Raw genomic sequence first — 18,212 nt, forward strand, 5'->3', positions numbered from 1 at the left:
TCCTTCTAATTTAGGGCTTATTAATACAGAATATACTGCAAAAAATCAAACTGTAAAAATTTAGAATGATTCTTTTTCTATTTGTGATTGAAAATAATACTTATTTCACTTTTTGAGTAGAGCATTATATTGTATAATATAAAAAATAATTATACACAGCTACTTTGCCATAGATGGCGCTCTTTAAATTCACCGCCATTAAAATTTCTGGTTGCCAGGTATTTGGCGTCGTAGAAACTGGCTATTTCACAAGAAATAAGCAAATTTCTGATTTAATAAGTTTTATCCTATCCCACCGAGTCAAAATGAAGTTGAAGAGGTTTCTTTTAAGATATTATCCACCGGGTAAGGTTATTTTTACATCAAGTTGAAGTCTATTTTAATATGACCAATTCAGAGGGCAAGCAAGCAGTGCAGTGCCAAATTACATGTCATGGGCCATGGCCAAGTCAATGCAAGTGTCATGAGCATGTGAGGGCTGTGATGCAAGTGCAACTCCTCTATAATTTGGTTCACCTCAAGTTCGGTACATAGTGACGTCAATGCTTTTTCGCGGTTGCCCCGAAAGCATGACAACAAACCGCCTCTGTACTCGTGCATGACAACAAACCGCCTCTGGCTCTGTTAGGGACAGGCATAAAAATTAATTCTATTAACATGAATTGTTGTTTATTGGAAGAGAGAACTTCTCAGAAACAATTTGACACCAAAACCAATCTTCTACTGTATTGCTAAGTGAAGTTATGACGAAATTACTGTCGGAACATTGGGCCATTTTCTCTGATAAGACTTATGCATTCGTCAATTGCAGTCCCGGCTCCTGGGTACCCGGGCACTACGGGACCTAGCCGGGACATGGCGGGAACTCGTCAGCAATTTCCGCCCGCTAGCCGGGAAGATTTCGCAGTACTCGTCGTGGAGTCGGAGGAGCCGGGGTGGGGGCCGGGAACTTGTCGGGTACTTCGGCAGAGACTCGTAATCGGCAAAAAATTTCGTTGCTGTAGTATAAATGATTTTTTTTTAACGTCGCGACCGACGACCATACACCATTCTATGTAGGCAATGTGCTGCTGAAAATAGTGCCGTGATTCGTGAAGATGGAAACTTGCGAAAAAGTTCGCTTTATTCTTTTATCCGGGTCTTTTATTTACTCAATGAACTTGTCCTTTTAATATATAAATATGCGTGATATATCAGTTTGAAATATACTCACTTGAAGAATCCAAGTGGAATTTATATTCAAAATTGGCGATTTTGTTCAATCTGTCATTTGGATTTCATAGTACTGAACATCAAACCTTGATGACGTAGTAAAAGTGTAAGCCCTTTCTTATCAAAGTAGGCAACCCCTGATACTGTCAATCCAGCTCGGCTTCAGGGAAATGCTAACGAAGAGCGGCCGATCACTCAATCGGCGAAAAAAGTAGGTCCGATTCACTGCTTCGGACAGTACCGAAACGAGTTCGTTGAAAATGGGAGGAGCAAGTTCTGTTCATTCATAAAATGTGTAGAAACTCTCAGGGGCGGTGTTTCTATATAATTTATAGATGATTGGAAAGAGGAAGACGTCGATTGACCTTGTTTGGAACTAGCCGAAATATTGCTGGCTCCTGATCGTTTAAACATTTTATAGCTTTCTATTCGAATATGACAAAGCAGAATAGTTTATTGAAGCTGTGATAATCATCTCAGGTTTATTCTACAACTTTTACTTCAAGAAAATCCGTGTATCAGGCGCTGCTGTTTTGCTATTCACATTTTGTGCCCTTTTTTGTGATTTAACTCGATGAAATTAATTTCCAAAATCACATTTAAAAAAATCATTTTTTCAATTCTAATAACTGTTCGACGAACAATAACTATCGTACATGCAATTTATTTGCATGGTTTCTAAAAAATATTTTTTCTAGGACTTTTGTGGGATTTCAACCGATATCCCATCTCATTAAATATTCATATAACGTGTGACACATAAATATACACAAAGCACACACAGAGCGTGTTGCGGGATGTTTGTCACATGCCGTTGACAACAAATACAGCTCAGAAACTCTTTTATCTAAAATGATGATGATGAGTCGCTATCTAGCACGGTACTGACTGACACGTACGCCGGGGACCTCGTCGGGAGGTCGGCGCCGACACGCACAATTTCCCCGGGGCATAGGGCCCGAGACTTCGTCGGAAACTCGTCATCAAATATTGCCCCGCATTGCCGGGTATTCGGCGGAGTGCCGTCGGAAGACGTCAATTACTCGATTTTTCAAAGCGAGTTGATGCCGACTTCCCGTAGTGCCCCGGTACCCAGGAGCAGGACTGCAATTGTGAATGCATTACCAATACCATAGGAGTGCATGGATGGGGGACTTGATAATTTTGTGCCCCCTGTCAATTTTTTTTGTTTTCACTGTAATTTAATCTAATTTTTGTTGAATATTATGTATGTTATCATTTTCAACACATCTGTGAAATTTTGTATGAAAATTCAAATTTTAAGGTGGTAAAAAAGTGATTTTTGTGCTCATTTTGGTCAAATTTTGCCATTTTTCGGCCATTTTGGGCCCATTTTAGGCAAAAACAATGATTTTTCCCAAGCGATAACAAAAAAGTGCTTTCTCTCAGCAAATAAGTAAACTGGAATTGTTATGTGAAAAGGATGAAAGTTTTTGTCAAACCATGTTTCCCTTTTGTCAGAAGATGAATTTTGGGTCAAAATTGAATTTTTTCCCAAAAATGCCCCTTTTTTTTTTGACCAAAACGGTGATTTTCACCAAGGCATATCTCACAGAACAAAATATTCAAAAGTGAAGTCAATGTTGCATTCTGCTTCCTAAAGCATTGAATCTGTTGTCAATGCAAACTAGAGCATCTGAAACAGATTAATTTTGGTTTTATTCATCATTTTCTCCAAAAATGGTGTTTTCAGTGGCACAAAATGGCACAGATTTACATAGGGCTTTATTATCAAGTAAAATAAATAGCGCCCTCGCTCAGATGTGCCTGTCCCTAGCTCTGTACTCGTGCGTGTACACTCATATCGTCATGATCGTGTAACTTTACACGCGCGATTCGATACTGCGGGGGGGGGATTCTGCGGCGAGCAAAATCTATGCCTACGATAGGTAGAGTAGAGAGGGTGAGATGGCCGAGCGGTTAAGGCGTTGCGCTGCCGGCCGGGAGATACGATCGACGTCGAGGGTTCGAGCCTTGGGCTTGCCGCCTTAGGTGAAAATTCTCTTGATCTTCCCTCCCAAAAAGTTCCTATATGGTCAGGAATTCTTCAATTAAGTTCAGTAATTTAATTTCAGAATTTAATTGAAGAATTTCTTCTCGCCCCCATACACTGCCTAGCACGTGCAGATATAGGTAGTGTATGTGCGACGTCCGTGGTTCGGAAGTCACATAAAGCCGTTGGTCCCGTGTTCAGGAGGATTCATCCCTGTCAGTGCACGTTAAAGTGTCAGAGCTATTCGAAAAGAGAAGGGGGATCATCCCCGGTTCTGATATCTGCACTCAACCCTCTAGGTTCAAGAGGACAAGATGGGCGCGATACAACTGTACATAGGATGTCTACCCATAAAATCCTGTAGAATGGTAGAATCATAAAATTTTGAACTTCAGAATATATCTCCTTCAAAATGCAATTAAATGAAAGATGGCAATTTTCTTTAAAAAATGATGGTTCAACCAATGTCTGCAGGTTAAATAATTACAAAGTCTTTTTATTGCCAAAATTTGCATTGGCAATTGCAAAAAAAAAATCACAAAAAGTTTGTTCACCTCCTAATCATGGCTTGCCATATAGCATGATTTGACATTCATTTTCCCATTGAAACCTGTGCTAAATTTTAAACTATTTTAGCTCAAATGTGCTTTGCTTTCATGATGTCCAGTTGCTTGTGTGTGGTTATTTAGGCATCTGTGAATACACCCTGATATAACTAAGAGATTTTACAACATGGGATTCATAAAGGATTAAGATGAATGTTGAATTTCCCCCCATACGTTTACACAGTAAAGTACACTGCCAAATTTTGCTCACATGGCATGCCATGATGATACATTTTACAGTTTGTCCACTCTGAAGTACAAAGTGACAACGCGCGCGTATACGGCGCGTAAACAGTGCGTAGTGCTGCGTCTCTGCTGCAGGTATGCGTGCCTTCAAAGTCGGCACAATGTGTGCGTCCGTGTCGGTACTTTGTACTTCAGAGTGGACTGACTGTAATGCTATAAAGGACTCCCTCTATAATCAATGTCAATGATGTGATTCTACCTACCTACGATGTACACAAATTAAATAATTTTTCTTATATTTGCCCATGCCCACGTCCAACTTTTCGTCAGCACAGACATTGATTCACTGATATTTTGTAATGGAACCCACATACAAATGTACAGGCTTTGAGTTAAAAAAAAAAAAAGAGGAGTGTGATAAATATCACTCCTCAAACTTATGAGGAGTGCTATTTTGTGAATGAGGAGTGCGATTACACTTAAATGTGATGTAAACTTAAAGCTTAAGGAGTGCTTTGAATCGCACTCCTTTAGGAGTGTGGAGGAGTGTGATAACACTCGCACTCCTCAATACGCAAAGGCTGCGTACCCGTACCATTAGGGCAAAAGTCCAAACGACTCTCCTTGTGGTCGAAGGACCACTGCACTTCTAGTTTTTTAGTGTTTTTTGTTTGTTTTTGATTTCTACAGGTATCATTCTTGAGTATGAGCAATCCAAAGTGACCAAAACAAAATCCATTGATTTGTTGGATTTAAGACCAGAGTAAGTCTTCTTTCAGAACTCTGCAAAGATATATGAAGAGCTTGGTTTCAAAAACCCTTTATCCACTCTATATGTCAAAATTAAATACCCATTTTGCTTTCTAAAGAAGAGTTGCATTGTTTCAAAAATCAATCAAGTATTTTTTAAGATGGTTAGGGTATTTAATTTTGACCAAAAGTGGATGTAAGGGGTTTTGAAACCAAGCTCTTATGAAATTAGATTCCAACATGTAAGGGGTAACCACACTTTAGTGCGATTAATGAATTTAGGTACCAGTCCCTTTAGGTCTAGGGTCATAGTTAAGGGTTGTTGCTGGGGGTAAGCAAGAATGGCTGCCACTGTTAAGGTCTTTTTACAAGGGAATATGAAAACAGCATCATAGTTTTTGAAAATCAAGTATTTTTAAGTGTCTTGTGGAATTGATTTACTTGGCAACATGTATACTCAAAAACATGGATTTAATTGTTAACAATTAATAATTATCCAACATTTTTGCAACTTAAATGAAAGCTTTTGAGTAGGTGGTCGTAGGATCAAAACATTATTGTTATTTATTAGAGAATTTATGTTATTTGTACTGGTATCGATTTGCTCTAACAGAAGTGATCTTGATGCTATCCTTGATGAAATCATCAGAAAAGAGCCACTTATTACACCCAGTCGCCAGGATCAAGTCCGACATCTGATAGAAAAACTACAGAAGAAACTGGGTACTTCAGATGACCAGAAATTTTATTTATTCAAGGTATGTATTATATGAAGGAATTCAGTGGTAGAATTTGAGTCTTTAGAGTGCTTTGAAAATTTGTTTTTATATGACAGCCCATAGCAAGTCTTTAAACACAGTTTTGAAGTCTCAGAAAGTATCACAAATGTGGACTAGCTAGAACATAATTTGAACACTACATTACACTGTCTTCATTGTAACTTTTGTAAGTACTTTGAAATAAAGTGTAAATTTTACAATTTGAGTTCAGGCCCAAAACATGCATTGACAAAGGCCTGTACATCTAAGGAGACTCTGACGGGAAACAATAAATACATTGGGGTTTGGTTGGTGGTGGTTAAAGAATCTGTAAGTGCACTTTATGTCCCTCCATGAGGGACATGTAAACATTTGGCTAACCCTCTATTAGGGACAGGTATATGGCTGATGCAGGTAAGTTGTCTGCTTTGATTCAACGACATCACCATAAAAACACTCATATAGAAACCATATAGTATTTCTTTACACCATACTTTAACTACATGGGGATGAGGTGGTAAAAAAATAGTCAAAAATAACGCTGAGGAAAATGGTCCTGATTGACCGCAATGAATTGGCATGATTAGCTCATGAAAATTTACGAGGTGTAATAATGCATAATATCACTCTATATTCTCCATCATTGGTCTGTTTTTAATACCCGTTTTGTTTTCACACATCCAGGTGCTACGAGCTCATATTCTTCCTTTAACCAATGTTGCCTTCAACAAGTCGGGATCTAGCTTCATTACTGGTAGTTATGACAGAACATGTAAGATATGGGACACCGCGTCAGGAGAGGAACTACACACACTAGAAGGACACCGAAATGTAGTCTATGCTATAGCATATAATAATCCTTATGGGTATGTTCACTGAAAGTATAAAAGTAATGAGTGGGATTGGGTGAAAACTAAGGGTTTCAAATCTTTACAACTACAAAAGTAAAGATAGCAATGCTGCAAAGCATCATTAAACTGATAAATGGTTTGCAATCTGTAAAAAATGTTATCAATATTCTCTCTTTATGTGGATGTTTTTGACTCAGAGACCCTGTTTCTGTTCTTGTGAAAATCATGATCTTGCTCAATGACCTCTTAAATTAGATCCAAAATCCATCTTCAACCAAAGACCCAATTTTTTTAAACACATTTTGTGTGGGTCACTGAATGTCAATTTTTGTAGTCTATGCTATGGGAATTTTTCTTGGGCTGGTTTGATGAAATATACCATACATCTCTATCTGAACATCTTCAAGAATTTTAAAGTTCTCGATATTTACACCACTTAATTATGTTATGCAATTTTGCTATCTCATATTTAATATTTCTTGTCTTTTTGCCCACAGAGACAAAATAGCAACTGGTTCTTTTGATAAGACATGTAAATTATGGAGCTCTGAAACGGGCAAGTGCTTCCACACTTTCAGAGGCCATTCAGCAGAAATAGTAAGTGCAGAGTAGCTCAAATGAATATGAAGTGCTCTAAAATATGGGTTATTTGCCCATTAAAATAAAAATTTTAGGCATTTCAAATTCAGTGATCTGGTATCTAAAATAATCAGTGTTATGTGAAATAACATTTTGCAAGATGTGTTTATTTACATTTATCTATAAATAAGGTATGATTTGATTTTCCTTTTGCTGTTGGTAATCATAACAGATTTAGTTTCAATTTGTTATCACATGTTATATCTTTCTCAATTGAAACCTATTGTATTGCCTTATTTTAACTGAAAATGAAACTAGAAAGAAACACCACAAGTGCATGTAGGTCAAGTGACTACTTCCACTCAGGAAACCACACAGTTGTCATACTTCTAAAGAAATGTTAAGTAATAAATGTGTTTTAAAACCTTTGATAATGAAATGTTTCAATGTGTGGCTTTTGTTTACTTCTAGGTTTGTTTAGCATTCAACCCACAGAGTACTGTCCTTGCTACAGGTAGTATGGATTCCAATGCAAAGCTATGGGATATAGAGAAAGGTCAAGAAATGAGCACATTAGCTGTAAGTTACTTTTAGGTTTGTTTAGCATTCATACCCACTATTGCATCTCTGTTTAATTTCTAAAGAAAATTTAACTATGAGAAAATGAATTTGTAGGAGCATAGGGATAAGACATAAAAAGCAGACAGTAGCATATTCTCTAATTCAACCTTGTGACATTGGACCATAGACTAATAAACTATAGATGGTTCACCACTGGCAAAGTCCCAGCATCACCTGTTAATGAGGGTCAATCATTCCATGAATTGTGGCATAAGAGATTGATACGCACATACCGCATATGTTTGCAGTCAAACGCGAAGGTACACAATGCGTGCATGATTTGTTAGATGCGAATGATCGCCCCTCTTGAATATGTGAGAATTCTCACTGCATACGTAAGCACAAGACTTTGCCTGTTGGTGCAATGTCTGTAGCTCTTCAAACTATGCATTGGGTGTAAGTGTTTAGCTTGAATTTAGCCTGGTTATATTCATTTGGTAAGCTATGGTAGGTCAAAAACGGACAAATGAGATCGCCATTCAGTGGTAGTGGAAAACAACAACTAGGCATGAGAATTTTCAGGTTTTTAAGTCAAAATTACAACTTTATTTAATTTCAGCCTGTTTTTGGTACTTATTGCACAATTTCACATGCATTTGCATTTTTTTTCAGGTTTTTTTAGGAAAGTGCAGTCTCATGCCTGATTGTGCAATTCACTATGAAGTTAGCCAAATTGTGAAAATGTAGGATTTTCCAAAGCTTGTATTTTAGGCAGTGAAATAAAAATGAGCAAAATGTGGAAAGTTAGGAATGAGCGAAAATGTGAGATTCGTGTGGAGTCCTTTAATATTGTTATGTTGATCTGTTACTTTGTAGGGTCATTCAGCAGAAATCATTTCATTATCATTCAATACCACTGGGGACCAGATTATCACAGGATCTTTTGACCACACAGTATCAGTATGGGATGTAAGATCAGGAAGGTAAGGAGTAGGAGCACTGGAGTAAAGTAGAAACAAGTAACTTTATTTGTAATTAAAATACCCTCAAGTTAATGACTCTTCATTCTCGATATTGTGGCAATATAGAAGAGTTTAGTACCATACTTTCACCAATTTTGTGATTAATTCCAAAACAATACTTGAATCCACACACACCGTCATCATCCCTATATCTTCGTGTTAAAAATTGCCGTGATAGTACGATGAATCCTTACGTTTTTCAACAACTACGCATGGTGATTTTGTTCCGAGATAGGCCGTGCGACTCAGGCTAAGCATACAATTTGAGATTTTGAGAGCCTGCCACACTGTTTCTATTCTATGTTTTACGATTTTCGCATGATCAATATATGGCTGGTCGTAACCGCCTAACGTGGAGCTGCTACGCGTAGCTTACTTTTCGTCTCGCGGAGCTAAATTGACCAATCATGATAGATCTTTTCATTACGCGGAGCCAGTGGATGCATCCTCGTTCAGAGAGAGAAAACTCTTGCCAAAATTAATGTTTACTATGGGGATTTTAAATGAATCGATTGTAAATAAACCACGACCAGTTGTACAGGATCAATACCATTGTTTGATTAGTGTATAGTCAATGTTACCTTGCATGCATGTGTCATGTGTGTGGCGTGTTTGTTTGTTTGTTTGTCTACTGTGTCAGGCCAGGATCACTGACACCCACGGTACTGATACTCTCATACTATCACGGTGATCATATTGTTGAATGTTGTTGACTTTAAAATAATCATGATGCAGTCATGTCTACAGTAGAACTCACCACGACCTTTGAAGGACTTAAACCCTATTAAAAGCTATTAAACCAAGATAACACTCAATGAAAACAGCTCAACTATGTTACATCAGATCTTCTCTGGTTAAATACACACTGCACTTGTGTCTGTTTTACCTGTGCAATGAGCAATGAGCTGGTATTATAGTTTCAGTTGGGTGAACGATTATAAAGCTTAACGCAAGGTAACAATACTGTGGGCTTTTGTTTACGAAATGAGACAATAGTCTGCTTATTGTTAACCAGCGTTCTTGAAAATGAGAAGCTTAATGACTTAACAAGGTTTAGAAATAATTTCTTCATATTTTTTGGTGCAAAAGTACCAATATTTCCAAACACCTAAATTAGCTAAAAATTAAGGACATGTTCTTTCTAGAATTTCAGAGAATACTTTAAATATTGGCCGGTTATTTTTTACACAGTGACGTCAACTAGGCATGGCCTATACTTCTAACATACACTATTTGTAGAGGTCACGCGTCAATGGTGAGCGCACTGAGTATTGTGTATAGGAAAACGGACAGTAACTACAGTATGTATGGCCTACTACTAGTATATAAAGTAAATCCGAACTGGTTTGCAGTTTGCTGAAGGTCGAATTCCGCAGGCCACACCGCGCAAGTTATACAAATTAGCTCCCGGCGATCTGCAGATCGCAGAACTGTGTGCATGGTTTACCACCACTCTGCCTAGCTATATAGTTATGTACAATACTGTATGAATCCCGGTATGAGTTTCTTATGAGTGCATCTCAATCTTAAGAATCGGTTCGTACTTTTCATAAACTACTTTTTGAATCATAACTTTCGTGACCGAGGATATCTTGCAACTACGTGACGCTCGTCTGGCAAATTCTTAATGAATAAATTCGCTTCACGTAATGTCGCTTCAGTCGCACTTGATTGGTCAGTTTTACCTCCGAGTAATGAAAACTCTAACATGATCATTGATTGGTCAGTTTGAGCTAATTTGGCTCCACGGAGCAAAAAGTCAGCTACGCGTAGCAGCTCCACGTTGTGGTGGTTGCGGCCTACCATATCAGTATCCCACTATGATATTTCTATTGCAAGAACATTTTATTTGTTGTCAGATAAATCACAGGTTTTATCTTAATTACACTAACTGGAAATTAAATGCACTAATTAGTGAGGACCGGTATTTTTCTGTGGATATGTTTAACTGCAATTTTGCGGTAAACTTTTGAAATCCTGGGTAAAAATTGTGATCATTTCAACTCTTTGAGAAAATATTTATATAAAGGAATGCATGTAGAATCAAGGTGCAATACAATGTACATTATTGACACACTATCACTCTCTTTATCTACGTCAACAATAGAATATCGATTTCAATCGAATTGAATACCTTGCTCAGTTTTGACTTTGTAGTTGACTACTAAGCGACCTAAGCGATTGATTGCTAGCCAATCAGATAGAACTCCTTTTCTTGCGTTCAGTGAAATACCACTCGCCCGTCGCTCACCAACGGAGTATTAAATTTATATTTATCGTATAGGAAGTCGACACTGTGCCACATCCTTTTTGAATTCTTTAAAAAAGTGAACAATCTCTACAGCTCTTGCGTGGATATTGGTTCTGATAAATGGTACTTTTGATTCTATGCTGAGAATAATCTAATATCTTCATACTAATTTGTTTTACAGGAAGATTCACACTTTGATAGGCCACAGAGGGGAGATCAGCTCAGCACAATTCAACTATGACTGTTCTCTTATTGCAACTGGTTCAATGGATAAAACATGCAAGATATGGGATACTGGAAGTGGCAAATGTATTGGTACATTACGAGGGCATGATGATGAGATATTAGATGTAGTATTTGATTATACAGGCCAGTATATCGCATCTGCATCTGCTGATAGTAAGTACACATATATTTCATGACAAGTGACACAGCTGCAGTTTAATCACATACAGAATTCATTTTGTAACATGTGACATAGTAGGTCTATAATAGAAATGTGAAAGCACTATTGGTTTGTGTACAAGTGACAAGTGTGCTTTTACAAACTGTCAGCTGTCTGGAAAATAACAAGCAATATCCAACACATGTTAAGCCAAATTGAAAATAATCAAAAGATCACAATTTAGAGCTGATATTACTTCATTGAGTAACCCGCTATTCAGATTAAGACTCAATTCATTCATGGGTGCTTATTTTCTTTTATCCTATGTGCATTTTAGGTACTGCCCGAGTGTACAATGCTGTCAGCCATAATTGTATTGCCAAATTGGAAGGACATGAAGGAGAGATATCTAAGGTAGGATTTGAAGGAGAAGACTGATTTCATTACATACTATGTCCACCTTCGTTTTATGACCATGACCTCACTCTCATGCTGGTATCACAGTCCCTTTTGATATGAAAGTCAAAATGTGCATTTGAAAGTCCATAGCATACTGTGTGAGTAATAAATGGGTTAAGGAACATGGATAGTTTCCTGGATCCAAACATTACACAGTGTAAATGAAAAACAAATATGGGCTTATTGAAACCTAACCTTGATTTTGATGGAGATAGGTGGTGATATTTAAAAGGATGTTGAATCTTTGATAGGACCATCCTTCTTTAAAGGCACACATATAACATCTGATCTAAAACCAATATCCCATCAATGTTGTTGATGTTCTATCCTATGATTCTCAATGAAACTTTTAAACAGAAAACAAATGTTGCATTTTGTTGAAATGTGCACTGCCAATATAGTGAAATCCTTCATTGCAGTGTGTGTCCAAACAAACACCTGTCTCCCAAACAGACAAATCAGTGTCTTAACCATTTCCTGCATTTTTACTTGTGAATTTACACTAATTCTGACCTTAACATACATACTTTATTCCTCAAATACTATTACGGATAATGTGCATTATGGAGTTATTCACTGATTACAATAATTGTAGGTACATAAGAAAACAAATAGTTACTTATCTTTTTTATTTGGTGGGATTCTGATTGGTAAATGTCCCAAAATGATTAGTGCCTATCCATGTTACATGACATTTTGAAGTTTTACTTGGCCATCAACACGCTTAAGATAATTAACAGCTGATAATGATATATATGTTTGATATAAATTTAATATTGCAAATATTATACATTGAACTTATACAGTGTCCTAATACTGCGTTGTCTTTGAGAAGGTTGCAACACGTGCCAGTACCAATTGATTTGGGACACCTTGTGGGTCTTTTAGTCTGTTTTGTACATTCAAGTGTTGATTTTGGATATACCCTTACAATTTTCAATGTAATTTTTTTTGTTTCCAGATCACATTCAATCCACAAGGAAGTAAACTACTCACTGCTAGTGCAGATAAAACTGCTAAACTATGGGATCCCTTATCCGGGATTTGTCTACAATCACTAGAAGGTCATACAGATGAAATATTTAGCTGTGCATTCAATTATGAGGGAGATACAATTATAACAGGTAAATCAAGTGAAATAAACACCTTGTAGATTCGAATGAGCTGTTTGCTCTCTGTCCACTCCTCTCCTTTACTCAGTGTTTACTTGGTGTCTCTCTGGCTCTCTCTGTTTCTTTCTTCACATCTTGCTCTACTTCATTTTCCCTTTTGTCACTTCTCATGCCCTCCATTCTTCTTGCCTCTTGGAACTTATTTTCCCCAGGTTCATTGTTAATTGTGAACGGATGATCTTTTCTGTAGGTGATGGCATCCTAGACATGTATTATGGATTTTGCTTTGTTGCGATATCTTTGCTGGTAATTGCATTACTTAGGGCAGAGCGTTTCATCTATGCGCCCTAAGCGCACAAGTTTTAATGCAATAACAACATTGTTCATGTTTTCTTTTGTAATGAATTGTATGACATTTAGTGGTTTAGGTGGAGGGTACTGCATCGCACACTCTTTGTTTAGTAGACTCCTCAGTCATCATCCCATTTCATATACTTAACTTTCTATGCTTGCACTGTAAAACAATATATATTTAATTGAATTTCATTTGTCCCTCCCCTTTCCTCCCGGTAACTTCTTCAATTATTTTCAAAATATAAACTTTTTAAAATCATACTATTATTAATAATATTATCAAGTAGGCCATGGTGGCATGAAAATTGATCTGACGGTACATCATTAAACTATCAATATTAATGCAAAAATGAAGAAACAGAATTGTGTAATTGTATTTGTCAGCAGTTAACAAACTCAGCCTTCTTCAGCTGAATGACCTGACTTCACTTGACATTGGTATATTTATTTTAGCATACAACTTTGGGGTGTATTTTGAGCAAGATGCTGGCTGTGTTTTTGAACACAGCATCATATTATGTATGCTTGCTTGTTTGTTTGCTTATCTGGTTGGTCCGTAAGGACACACATTTGATTAAGTCAATGAAAAGATCCCTTGACCAGACCTATGCACTGTGCCATTTGCAATACTTTGTTAATTATTTGTCAATGTCTTTGTAATCTCTTTTATAGGCAGCAAAGACAACACATGCAGAATTTGGCGGTGAGACTGGTCGTTAACATTTTGTTGTGATAAATTGACTGTAACATCGGATACTCCCTTGAAGGTTCCCGCAATTCTGTCTGAAGGTGATACGTGCGACTCTTCTTTGCCAAGGAAAGTGCTTAAAACTAATTTGAAATCATCATACTGTGGAGCAATATTATGTTAACTTAATGCAAAGTGTGGACTTGATTAGAGCATATTTTTACTGCCATTTCACATAGTCTCTTACCTAAGGTCATGTCATTGTATTCCAATATTTCAAACTGAAATGGGTTGGGGAAATCAGACAAGATCAAGTATGTAGCAGCATTTTGTTAAAAAATGCCTGAGTGTGTGTGTGTCAAACACGACCCTGCATGGATTCTCAAAGATATTGTTTGAATGGTGTGTTTCCTTCATTATCCATGTAGAAAGTTGGGCAATGTTTCTATTCTGGAAGTCGGTAATAAGTTAAAGACCAAAATTTATGTGTGCTGGCTGGTCTGGGTAAAGATTAACATTTGTTCATGAGCACAAGTTTTAGAATGTTTGTCAAAGACATTCCATTAGTTGCTTTCATCACAGCCATTCACTGCTATGTCAAATTATAAACTTTTATTCACCTTGTGGTTGAGTGTGATTTTGTTGATTATATAACTCTGTAACATCTAAATGAAGCAAGGTAAGAAAACATGACTGAGGCCTATTAGGTTTATACTTTAATTTCCGTCAGCTATCTTTGCAGCATGCTTACTTTTGAGTGATAACTACGGTATAGAGGCCCTGCACGCTTTTATCGATTGGCTCCAAACAAAGGATTTGAACCGGTGTCCTTCACCGTAATCATGGCGCAGTGCAGTCCATTCAATAAAATGTTGTCATCAACCTATTTGATCGTAGTGCATTTGTTATGTGTGTGAGACGAACAGTCGCGGTAGGTTGCAATCATGCTTTTGTTGAATGCATTTGAGTAGTCCGCCATATTTACAGTATGATACGTCATATGCACAACCTCTATAATATTAAGTTATTGCAGGACATTTTTTCCTCTCAAAGCCAGTTATGCCCCTTTGTTATACCATATCATAGTCGCAGTGCCATGAAATAATCAAATAACAATTTCACACTGGGGCATGCCAGCGACTACTGATTGATTGATATATCTGTAATCAGTTTTCCAATCAAGCGATGGATATAGATGCAAAAAGTAATCAAAAAATGCTACACTAGATACGACTGTTTAGTATGACAGGGGTGTTAATTGAATAGGTGAAGACACAATGTGTTCACCTATGTAATTATCTGGTGTTGAAAGGAAACGTTTTCCTGTTTTACACAAGGCTGATGAATTTATATCATAACCCCAGCAAACTGAAATGTCTTTTGAAATGCTATAAATGTGGTATAAAGAGAAAAAAGAAAAATATCATGCATAATAGAGTTCAATAACATTTTTGTAAGAAAACTGCAACAAAGTTTTGCATAAAAACATGATTAGGTACTTGAAAATATAATAGGCTATTACGACATACATTTTGGGTAAAATCTTCCCAGCGGGAACTCCTTAGGATGGGTAATGCAGCAGTACAAAAAAACTTGATCAGATACTGGGCAATTTTGACATGCATTTAGGTAACATATTCCCAGACAATAGGGGCTCTATTTGTCTGTCAAGTTAAAAATAAATGTTTTTGAATGTTATTAAAATGTTTTATACCCTTTACATAACCCGACATTTAACTGTTTCAGTACAAATGTTTTTTGTGTTTGCTGGGACTTCATATTAAACCAGCAAACTTTGACAGACAAAATACAAAATTGATTGAAACATAGCAGGCATGAGAAATTTCAGGTTTAAACCTGAATTTTTTTTGTCCAAGTTTCCGCACTTTCTTTTAATTTCAGCCCGTTTGGGCCCTTTAGCCCTATTTTACACACTTTTTCAGGGTTTTTCATAGATGATTATTCTCATGCCTGACATAGGCATGGTCCTTAGATGTATTCAGCATATGAAATTGTGATATAATGTTAAGTAGAATATGGAAATGTGAAGACTATTTCAAAGAGGTTACACTGAATATGTACAATTAATATTTATTGTTAGTAGAAATGGCTATACATACATACATATACATACACAATTCTTTTATAAAGCGCCGTTACATCTAGACCACAGCGCATAAACAAATTCAAAGCATAAATACAATATAACAAAACAAAGTGAGCAATAAAAACAGTCAACTTTTTGGGAAGAGATGTGATTTCAATAATTTCTTAAAGACTGGTAATGAGTTTGCAGTACGAATGGTGATGGGTAAATTGTTCCACAGTCCAGGAGCAGCCAGAGAAAAAGCTTTATTTGCGGCAGAATGAAGAGATTTGGCATTGAACTTATGTATAGTAAGCCGTGTTGTATCTGAAGCAGAGCGAAGTCCAGTCTGCGATTGATGGTAGGGTGTGAAACAAGAAGCTAAATAACCTGGAGCATGTCCATTCAAGCATTTAAACACATACAGAAGTACTTTGAAATTAATGCGCTCTTTCACAGGGAGCCAGTGGAGTTGTTTTAAAAACGGAGTTGCGTGATCGAATTTTGATGCAGAAAAAATTAGTTTTGCACCCCAATTTTGAAGGCGATGAAGTCTGTCGATATGGGTTGTGTTTGCTCCCAGCAAAAGAGCATTTCCGTAATCCAGTCTGGATAGAATAAGTGATCTTACAATACTACTGCAGGTGTCAAAATCCAAGAAACGTCTGATGCGAGTGATGTTACGCAAATGGTATGAAACAGAACTGGAAAGAGATGCTATTTGCGGAACTGTAAGAGATTTGCGAACTCTGCAATCTCAATCATTTCAGATGCAGCCTTAAATAATTTAAAACCTGAGGCATATTTCCTCTTCCTAATATAATTTAGGGTATCGACCAAAGTTTACATTTATTTTATAAAGATCAAATTCTGTTGTGAAAATATCCACTTTTCTTTAGTTATTCTTCACTGAGGGAAATGCAATCTACTTTTTTGTTGTTGAATAGTTTTAAAACCAAATGAAACTATTCTCCCCAAAATCAAAGTCTGATTTGGTATTTTGTATTTTTTATAAAAACATAATAAAGATGGGTCATGAGTCATGTCTCACTATATTTATGTAAATGAAAAAAAAAACAACCTGTGGATCGACCCACTTTGGTCAATTAGTTTAAGTTTATTGCTGGTTTGAAACTTTGAAAGAGGAAATGTGCCGGTCAAAATATTTGCTAAACCTTAGCTAAGATACAATATGTTGAATCAACTTTGAAATTTTATCACAATAGGAAAGAATATGCTGCATATTGAAATGTACCTAACTTTGAAATGTTACCACAACAGAGATTTGCTGCAATTTACATTTCAATACACTAAGGCTTAATTTACAAGGTTTTGTTTTAAGTTGCTCCATAGCCAAACAATGAAATGAAAATAATTGTCACATTGAATTTTCCAAAAAATTTTATCAAATTATCTAGTGAATGCACAATAAGTGTGCTAATTACTATAGTATGGAACTGTTTACTTGTATTTATATTGATAAGATGTGTAGTACTAGGAGTAAATATTAAATAGATATTTGTATAAGTGTTTTTATATAATTTACACAACAATATGGGTACTGTAGTTTCAATATTTATGAGACATAGCTAGATCATTAACATGATTAATGACGTCGTGGTTTTCAAACAATAGGCAAGGACCCAAATTTGGTCGCAAGATTGACATGCCATATTGAAAGTGAAATAAATGGATCAAGTACTTTAGAAACAACAAATATTTACGATGCTGCTACATACTTTCAAAAGTATGTCTCTTGATAATTCATGAGTCATGTCTCAATATATTTGTGTGAAATTTAGGGGAATGCCAGCTATTCTAAAGATCTGTTACTTGAAGTAAAACTAAGTATTTTCAATGCAATTAGACAAATTAAATAAGCATGTTACATTTCAAATTGTCCTCTAAAAATGGTGACGCTTTTGAAAAGGTGGTTTGGTAAAATCATTGTAGAGGCTATTTATTTTGGACCTTTAAAGACAGCGAAGTTTCAGAAGCAGGAGCCTGTGGAACAGTAGATCTTTAGCATAGCATTCTCTACCCAAATTTTGAGCTAAAGGTTTGAAAACTACTGCGCACATACAGTACCTGTAGTAGTGAGTAACAATAATCCTGCCATTTAAGTGAAATAGTTTTGTATATTTAGCAATATAATCAAATTACCAAAGAATGTATTATTCTATGCTTTTTTTTTCAATTGATGGACCAATCATTTATTGTGAATTTTGTGCCTTGAGTTTTCTTGAAATGACCATTATGATAATGTATTCGATTTGCAACAATTAATGGCTACCATGCTACATAATAAAGTTGATTTTGAATCAAATGTAATCAACACT

General features: G+C 36.4%; 1 protein-coding gene across 1 annotated transcript; it reads left to right on the plus strand.

Moving 5' to 3' along the window:
- The first annotated feature begins 175 nt into the window (after positions 1-175).
- LOC140155917 (uncharacterized) lies at positions 176-15,211 on the plus strand. The gene is made up of 11 exons (XM_072178936.1): positions 176-345; positions 4,708-4,780; positions 5,381-5,525; positions 6,210-6,391; positions 6,874-6,973; positions 7,427-7,534; positions 8,393-8,499; positions 10,971-11,188; positions 11,512-11,588; positions 12,595-12,757; positions 13,772-15,211. Exons 1-11 carry the CDS (start codon positions 306-308, stop codon positions 13,804-13,806), a joined length of 1,248 nt encoding a protein of 415 aa, XP_072035037.1. The 5' UTR covers positions 176-305; the 3' UTR covers positions 13,807-15,211.
- The last annotated feature ends 3,001 nt before the right edge of the window (positions 15,212-18,212 follow it).

The sequence above is a fragment of the Amphiura filiformis genome, chromosome 6 (genome assembly GCF_039555335.1).
Source record: "Amphiura filiformis chromosome 6, Afil_fr2py, whole genome shotgun sequence".
Classification (NCBI taxonomy): Eukaryota; Metazoa; Echinodermata; class Ophiuroidea; order Amphilepidida; family Amphiuridae; genus Amphiura; species Amphiura filiformis.